The 9645-nt window shown below is 36.7% G+C and overlaps 1 protein-coding gene across 1 annotated transcript; it reads right to left on the bottom strand.

Annotated features, from left to right (window-relative positions):
- Positions 1–352: 352 nt before the first annotated feature.
- calr (calreticulin) lies at positions 353–8733 on the bottom strand. Its single transcript, XM_056463878.1, has 9 exons — positions 8467–8733; positions 7991–8092; positions 5534–5737; positions 5340–5434; positions 5049–5258; positions 4729–4842; positions 2021–2164; positions 1840–1932; positions 353–1723 (listed from the first exon to the last, which is right to left on the bottom strand). Exons 1-9 carry the CDS (start codon positions 8558–8560, stop codon positions 1523–1525), a joined length of 1257 nt encoding a protein of 418 aa, XP_056319853.1. The 5' UTR covers positions 8561–8733; the 3' UTR covers positions 353–1522.
- Between the last annotated feature and the right edge of the window lie 912 nt (positions 8734–9645).

Genomic DNA, 9645 nt, shown 5'->3' with positions numbered 1-9645 from the left:
GGACACCCCAGCGGAATGAACCGCCAACTATTCCACCATATGTTTTACGCAGCGGATGCCCTTCCAGCTGCAACCCAGTACGTAGGTTTCCTCCGGGTGCTCCAGTTTCCCCCACAGCCCAAAGACATGCGACCGTGTGGTTGTGAATGCAGGTGTATAGGTGTTTCCCAGTGCTGGGTTGCGGCTGGCAGGGCAGCCGGTGTGTAAAACATATGCTGGATAAGTTGGCAGTTCTGTGGCAACCCCTGATTAATAAAGGGACTAAAAGAAAATGAATGAACGAATACGTTTGGGCATAGCTTATTTGGTTAATGTTTTTTTTACAAATAAATAAGCATTCAAGACACTTAGGTTGGGTCTCTTACTCTTTTTGTAGTTTTATTATTGGGACAACAACTGTCATACCAGAGCTTTTCTTTCTCAATGTCAAGGAACATCCTTCAGAACACAAAAAGTACAAAATATATCTTTTAAAAAAAAAAGGTCACAATCTATTTTGCTTGGAGAAGTATCTGACCGAAACAGTACAGCAGTGCAATCTTCACAATGGCTAGAGCATGGGTTGGAGAGCAGACATGGTACTAGAACCAATGGGGAACTTTCCAACACCCTTGGAATCTTACAAGCTTTGAGTTTCTCATCACCCCACAGATTCCCTGATTGCCACATTTGCTAAATAAACTCAAAGTAAACATATGAGATCTGAAGAGATTCAGAGGAACAATTGTTGATATTGGTTTGCTTTAACCAAACATTCAAATCAGTAGGATGTGGAAATTCTTCAGTTTAATGCTTATAGCAAAGCAGGTAAGTGAATATTTTGATTTGTGTTGATCAGAGCTTGTGAGATCTTCTGTGTTTTCAGGAAACCATGACAAAGATTTGTTTAAACCTGATTACAGTTAGACTGATAGAGCGAGTATAAAGTTATGAATTGATAAGAACTCTCTCTATCTTTCTCTTTAAGACAAACACACACTTACACAACTGCCAAGCCGAAATGCTGTAGAGGAGTTGGCGTCTATCTAAACCACTTTCTTATATTCTGTAACAGCTGTAAAATAGAAACAAACAGTGGCAAAAGTACCTCAAAACTTCTCTACATTATTAACAAAAAGTAAATGTAGCTTGAGGTAATCTGAGAATTGTAGCTACCAGCTGATGATGGTTATGATTCAAGTTTCGTGTAACAGAATTGCTTAGCAAGCAGGATATCTGATATCATTTGTAAACAAGAGCGCTGAATTCCTACGATATTACATACAGGCGTGGGTCTCTTGGGTCACGTTAGCTCCCTTTTTACTCTCCCTGACTGAAATGTTTGGAGACTTGACAAAGTAAGAATGAAAATTATGACAAAGTTAATTTATAAATAGGTTTGTAGTAGTGAAAAGGGACAAAAAAAAAAACAGCAGAAGAATCCATCACACAACCAAAAATAAAGGAATGTCCAGCATAAGTCCAGTTCTCTTTCCTGTACCCCATCAGTCATGAGGCGTTCTTCATTAGATCCTGTTGAAATCTACAACTCGTCTTTGAGTTTAGAGTCTGTTTCCTCTTCCTCCTCCTCCTCTTCTTCCTCTTCCTCCTCGTCTTCTTCTTCATCTTCCTTCTCCTCTTCTTCCTCTTCCTCCTTTGCCTCCTCCTTTCTTGACTTTTCCTCTTCATCATGTTTCTTTCTATCTTCCTCTTCTTGACTTTCCTTCATTTTCTTTTCAGCATCCTTAAACAACAATAGAAGAGTTACTACAATTAAACGGACAATTATTTATAGTGGTTAATAATCATAATAATAATAATAATCATAATAATAATAATAATAATAGGAAAATTGTGTACTTTTGTGGCTCCCCAAGTCTCAGTGCCGACCTCTTCTGCCAACTTGGGGTCATTGGTAATTAGGAAGTTGTCGAAAATGGTGCCAGACTTAACCTAATGAAATTAAAACACAAGAGTCAATAAAGACTTATTAAAAATGTAACGATCTTTGGGATGTAAAGGAAGAAATCTGCTAATTTACCTGCCACAAGTCTAGTCCGATCACTCCGATGCTGTCGTATTTATAGATCTCGCTGTCAGCAGTGTATTCTGGGTTATCAATCTCAGGGTGCACCCATTTCCCCTTGTAAGCAGGATTGTCGATCTGGCGGGGTTTCCACTCACCCTTCAAGAGATTCAAAATTCAATTTGGGAACTCAAACAGCAAACAACCCAGTATTAACACAGACAAAAATAGGGCTGCATGATTTTGGGAGAAAAACTGACATTTCAATATTTTATTTTTCTGCGATACACATTGCAATATTGAGCATCATTTCACCAGAGGACTTTAATGGCTCTATTTGGAAAGAATTTGTCCTTTTAGAATAATTGAGACAATTTAGTAGGCCAGTACATCTGCACAAAATGAAATAAACCAATCATAATCATTGCTAAATACAGTAAATGATACAAATAAAAACAGTGCTTTATATTTTTAAAATATAGAGTCTAGACATATTCAGGCAAATGAATTGAATGATCAAATGTAAAGTAAACCTATATAGACTTCATTAATCTTTCTTTAAGTTACAAACATTATAAATTGTTGTCCCTGAATGCTTAAAATGGCTTGGAAAGCCTACACACTCAGAGACCTTAAAAATATATGCAAATGATCCAATGTTTGGTAAATTTGTAGAGTTACAATAAATCATGGTTTTCTTTTTTAACTGCGGCTCCTGGTCAACTATAATCCGGACTTTACAGTTCAGATCCTGCGATGTGTCTATTGCAAATGCTCACATTGCGATATCGATGCTGGAACTATATATTGTGCAGCCCTCGACAAAAAAAAATGTTTGTACAATATATCGAACTTGATGTAGAATGATGATTAATTGGATTAATTTTCTAAATGCATAATGATTTTATTGAGAATGATTCATTTTTAAAAACACTTTTCTCCAATCAAGACTTCTATCATTTACACAAACTGCACCCCTTTTTTCCCCAAAATCAAACTGAAGCTCACATTCAGATGAACCTACATCCAACAATCAATCCATTAAAGATGAATAAACAGAATCAAGATGCCATTTTACACTTTACTCCAACGGTAAAATAAAGATCTGTCGCTACTTCTGTTATATCAAAATTAAACTGTAGAAATAAAGGCATGGCTCTATAAAATTTGCTCTACTTTTTTCAAAACTTTTTTTAAAATTACTTTTGTGTGAAATGAAAATTCTGTTTATTTTGCATACACAGATTGTTATTCTTTAGGTGAACAATTAATCTGTGCAAGTTAATCCACCAAAAAAAGTTTCACCTGATTCACACAAGGCTTCAGCTTCAATGCTTGACAGAGGGCGTGTCTGAAGCATCAGCCTATGAAATTAGTCTGCAATTAGCCACTGTCTGAGCTGGGAAATTTGCATAAAGCAATCTGATTGGCTGACGCTTGAATTGGTGCTTGAAAAGTTGAGAAAGTCCCAACTTCTGCAGCAAGCATCACGGATCCACAATTCAGTTCAGCAACATTGGACGTCACCCGTTCGAAGTGAATGGGAAGCGTTGACGCTGACACCCGGTGTGAATTTGGCGTATTGGTAATCTTCAATGAAAGCCATTTGCTTCTGCACTTGTATGTTGACGTCAGTTTAACAGCTTCAGCAACCACAATATTCTTAACCACACGCCTATGATGATGAGCAAAAGGCAAGCCCCGCCTCCTACTCAATATACTGTTTCAGTTGGAAGTACATCAACATACTGAAATAAAAGCCTCAGCAACTTAAGACCATTATTTTTCCTAGTTTCCATCCCTTTCAATTTTTTTTGGACTCCATTTTAAAATATATCATGTGCCCTCAAATAGTATTATCGAGTATCATGCACACACTTACAGTAAGTATGTGTAATAAACCAAAACGTACCATTCATTTGCACAGACAAGCAGAAAATGTATATTTCAAACTTTAATAGTATCTGGTAGTTTGATATCGATACCATTTATTATATTGATATACTGTGATTTGATTACGTGTACAGAATTACTTTTGATGTATTCATTTAAACAATTACTAAATTCTGCAACAATTATGCATCAAATTCAGATTTTAGATCTAGATTCTGCAGTTTTTGCATCTCGGAAATCATAGTGCTGTACAAAGTGAGGTACGGTTGTCAAAAGTATCAACTTCAGCACCAATCGATACCAAAATTTTAAAAACGTCCATTTCCAGACAACATTTGAACACTGTTATGCTTGTTTTTAAAGGGAAAGTTCACGCTCAAATTTTAATTCTGTGATAATTTACTACCTTACCTACTCAAACACAAAAGAAGATATTCTGAAGTAAGCTAGAAACCAGTAACCATTGACTTCAATAGTTTTTCCTACAGAAGGAAGAAAGTCAAAGCTTTGGAACCAATTGAGGGTGAGTAAATAGTGAGCATATTTTCATTTTTGGGTGAACTACCACTTTAAACATTGCTGATTGGCCAGCGTCACTTGTATAGGCTGTCTTATGTGTATAGTTTAGTATATGTTAGCTGATAGACGTAGCTTTCAAACACTCCAGTATCTGTGTTTGCACTTTGTTGAGCAATGAACACAATGGCCAATCAGATGCGTTTAAGAACAAGCTCAACAGTGCTCAAATGTTAGCAGGAAATAAACCTTACCAACTGGTACCGAAGAACAGAAAACCCTAAAAAGAGCCATAATTAAAGAAATAAGAGTACCTTGTAATCAGGATTGGTGACCATTGGTGGTTCCCACTCTCCATCCATCTCTTCATCCCAGTCATCAGGCTTCTTGGCATCAGGATCAGGAATGTTCTCAGGTTTGTCCCATTCCTATGCAAACACACGTAGACTGTATTAGCAATGAAGAAATACATTTCATACATTATTTCAGAACAGGGCTTGGAAATGCAGTGTATGCAACAATATAGTTGATGACCTGTGCGTGTTTAGCCCAAATATTGGCTTATTTAAGCAGTTAATCTGTTATGTGATAAACAAAAGTGAGGGCATGTTTGTTTTATGGACACTGTCCTTACCTCGGGTTTCAGGTCTTCAGGGTCATCAACCTTCTCCCTCTCGTCCCAGTCTTCAGGCTTTTTGGCTTCAGGATCTTTGATCTTTTTGGAAGGCAAGAAGTCCCAGTCTTCTTCCAAAGATCCAGATTCGACCTTCTTATTATCAATCTTGACTTCATATGTGTTGTCTGGATTGACAATTAACGTGTAGAGGTGGCTGTATTCATCATCCTAAATGACAAAATGCATGGGATATGAGATTGCAGTACTAGTGCTAATGTGGATTATGCAACAGAAAATAAATAGGATTACCTTGCATCTAATATCTTTGTTGATCAAATGGTTTTTGCCTTTGTAATTGAAGATAACATGTACTTTCTTAGTGCCGGGGCCACATATGTCAGGACCTGAAAGAGATAAGATGACATTAGGGGTGCCCAAATCCTCCAAAATATTTTGATGCATGTTTCAGATTTAAGATGCCTATAGACAGATTAAGTTCTGACCAAACATGATGTTATATGTAGAGTCTCCGTGCATGTCTTCCTGCTTGAGGTCTGATGGGAAAAGTTTGATGTATCCTCCACCACAGTCGATGCTCTGCTCATGTTTTACAGTGAACTGGATCACGAGAGGTTGATCCTTGTTATTGAAATCACCAAAGCGAGCGGACATCGCGTAGAAATGAGCATCCTGACTGGTCTGAAGACCTGCAAGATTACAAGAAGATATGTGAGTATTAGCAAAACATCATCACAACTTTTTAGCAAATGTCCACATGAACGGGAAGCTGCTTTTTTCATATTGTGACAGTTCATAGAGAAGCAGAATATTAAAGGAGAAATCAGTGGGCATGGCTTGTTTTTTTTACTGCGAGCTGATTGGATGATGTAAAAGTAGGCCTTTCATTCAGAGCTTTTACCATCTAACAGACGCCTCCTCCTCACTATTTCTGTTTGTTGTAAACACTGTCAGTCGGAGGGGTGTGGTTAGACATGTTAGCCACGCCCAAAACCTAAGACAGACCTAATCTGAGAATTTAACTGAAAACAAACAGGAAGCGCATTTCAAGATTACAAGGGCAAACTATTTTTTTCCGTGAATGACATGCACAGATTAATTGTTCACCAAAACACTAGAAATGAGAGCTAACAAAATCAATATGGTTAGTTTTGACTTCATGTATACTTTAAGTCATCTGACGAGCAAGGCTGCCACTAACAATTATTTTGATAAACAAATAATCATTTGACTATTTAATCAATGGGATTAAATAATACCAAAGTAATTATTTTAGGGCTGCTTTTAATTAATAAAATTAATAACTGAAAATTATATATTCCACTTGCGAATAAATAATTCTACTTTCAGCCTAATGTTTTCTTTAAAACAATGTGCAATTTTAAGGCAAGGAAAAGAGATTTAGTATATGCATTTATGAATAATTCAATTTATGCACAACATAACCTACATTATGTATTACTGTTTAAATTGACTGCATAGAAGTTAAAAGTACATTTAAAATGGCCATAATGAACAACAAATGCACATATAAGATGAAAACTGCTACAAGGAGGCATTGTAAAATATTCCAATGCAACATTTTCAATTTAGAGAGCATCTGACATTACAAAAAACATTAATAATTTTGGCACGATATTTTTTTTCTCTGCGATACGTATTGCGATAGAATTTCACTAGATGACTTAAAGAGCTCTATTTGCAAAGTCATTACTTGAGATTAATCGGGATGATTTTGTAGGGGAATGAAAGGTAAATATACATTTTAGGTAATTTATTACATGCATAATAAACAAACTACAATCATAAATAAACACAATCGAGCTAATTTTTAAGTAAAATAAACTGTGCTCTGTGGTTTTCTGAAGAGAGTAACAGTTTCAATTCAATTCACCTTTATTTGTATAGCGCTTTTACAATGTAGATTGTTAAAGCAGCTTCACATAAAAGCTCATAGTAAATTGGAACAGTGTAGTTCAATTTGTAGTGTTTAAGTTCAGTTCAGTTTAGCTCAGTTGTGCTGTGGTTTAAATATGACTACTGAGAGTCCAAACACTGAAGAGCAAATCCAACGATGCGCAGCTCTACAGATCCCAAACCATGCAAGCCAGTGGCGACAGCAGAGAGGGGAAAAAAAAACTTCACTAATTGGCGAAGTGAAAAAAAACAATAAAAGTTTCAGGTATAGAAATTAAATAATCAAATACAAAAGTCACATTGCATAGCCTCCATCATATAAATAAATAAATCATATTAATGTTTATTAAACTTCTTTATGCTTTACTAAAATGCATCAATCTATCTTAAAATGCTTACATAGTCACAGGCCTTAAAACACATGCAGATAATAAACTTTGACTCTATTATGGCTCAATTCTGCAGTGTCTCCACAAATATAGTGCGTTTTGACCTGTGATTTCTGGTCATCTATAATCCCAACTCAACATTGCATTTGTTGCGATGTGACTACTGCTGACACACACATTGTTATATCGATTGTTAAACAATATATCATGCAGTCCTATTTACAGTAGGAGTACACTAGAATATCATCAGCCCTATTTAAAACCACAAAACACTCATATCTGGGTTTAATGCAGCCTTCCAATAAGTGATGAATCATGTACACATGTTAAAGTACACATGCCTCATTTTTGACAAAACAAGCTGAACTGTGTAAACAAATTCTACTAGATGTATTCTGTGCTAGGGCTAGTGGACTCTACAGCACACGTGGCTCTGTAATGTTTTGAAACGTAGTAAATATCAGATGGTGAAACATGTCTGAGGGTCACTAGAGCAGAGGGTGTTACGTCACATACAGTAGCCCCTCCATCCGCTTATTATTTAGTGCGTAAAACAATGCAAAACAGATGAAACCACACATTCAAACTAACAGGCATCAGTGATCGGATGGCTTTAATAAATAGAGCGACACTCACCCTTATCTTTCTCGGCATCGCCATAAAATTTGCCTGCAGAAAGCACAAACTTCCCATAGTCGGTCTTATGCTTGGATTCCACCCATCGGCTCCTCCAGCTGTCTGAAATGACACGGATATGAAGTTAAAAGCGTTATTAGCATGCAAATATACATAATTATGAGCAAAATTTGATTTAATCAAGGACGTTTGCTGTATTGACGGTCATTCACAATTGCTGCATTGACTATTTTGACTAAACAATTTAAACCAAGAAAGAAAAAAAATGCTAATTATCACAATCATTATTATTATCATCATCATCATCATCATTATTATTATTATCATTATTATTATGAACCTTATTTAATGGATGCAACATAATTACTGGCAGGCCATTAGAAAAGGCATAACATTAGGTGACTCCACACAGAAATTATATCTATTGACTACAGCACATAGACATTATTCAGAAAGCCTGATGATTATAATCTTACCTCCGTCTTCAAATTGCTCTCGGAAATAAACATTGGACTCTGCGGTTATTAAAGCGACGGACACGGCCATAAACAGTAGGGATAACGCAGTCATCTTTGCACTAAAATATACCCCGCTTTCAGGGACGTAGAATAGTAAAATATTGAGAAAATATGTTTTGATAAGAAGTATGAGACTTGCAAGAATGATGCGGTCTGTTTGGATCTTCACATGCCTGCAGAAATCACCGTTCACTGCTATCTTTCGCACAGTCTCGCCTCTAGGCTGGAAACAGATGGCTGGCTCTGATTGGACGGCACCAGGAGACGACAGCGTCACGCCGCTCAGCCAATCAGATCATCTGCGGAGTCCCGTGGAACTTCCTTCCTGGCCAATGCCAGCTGACCACGCGTTTGGCAGGCACTAGTGATGGAAAGACTCATTTCCGTGAATCGGTTCAATGAACAGGTTCAAAACACGAATTCAGCTGTTATGTGCGTCTTTAATGTTGATAGTATTGCCTATTACTAAAATATTCCAGTTTTACTATACTATATATTCTGCTTTTTCTCTATTTTTGTTAGCTACGTTATCTTGCGTGTTTATTTTCTTGTTTACAGTTTGTTTATGTTTGTGAAATTCTCATACAATTACACTGTTAATATTCATTCATTCATTCATTCATTCATACATGCTGTCTGTTCTTCATTCATTCATTTTCCTTCAGCTTAGTCCCTTTATTTTTCAGGGGTCTCCACAGTGGAATGAACCGCCAACTTATCAAGAATGTGTTTTATGCAGCGGGTGCCATCCAGCACTGGGAAACACACTCTCACATTTACATTCACACACATACACTACGGCCAATTTAGCTTATTCAATTCACCTAGTGGGGAAACCGGAGCACCCGGAGGAAATCCATGCGAAAAAAGAAACAACAACTGACCCGGCCGGGGCTCGAACCAGTGACCGTCTTGCTGTGAGGCGACAGTGCTAACGTTCTATTTTGAGCTCTTTGTTCAACGTGTAAACTATTCACTCGTTTTAGCAAGTTATGTAAACGAATCAGTGAGTTCAATATTCGATCAACATGTCGATTATTCAATTTAAATATATTAATCAGGTCACACTTTATTTTGATGGTCTGTTTGTTGAATATAAGTTACATTGCATCTACATGCCAACTAATTCTCATTATT

Source organism: Danio aesculapii, chromosome 8 (genome assembly GCF_903798145.1).
Source record: "Danio aesculapii chromosome 8, fDanAes4.1, whole genome shotgun sequence".
Classification (NCBI taxonomy): domain Eukaryota; kingdom Metazoa; phylum Chordata; class Actinopteri; order Cypriniformes; family Danionidae; genus Danio; species Danio aesculapii.
This window is presented reverse-complemented; position numbering and strand designations above follow the sequence as displayed.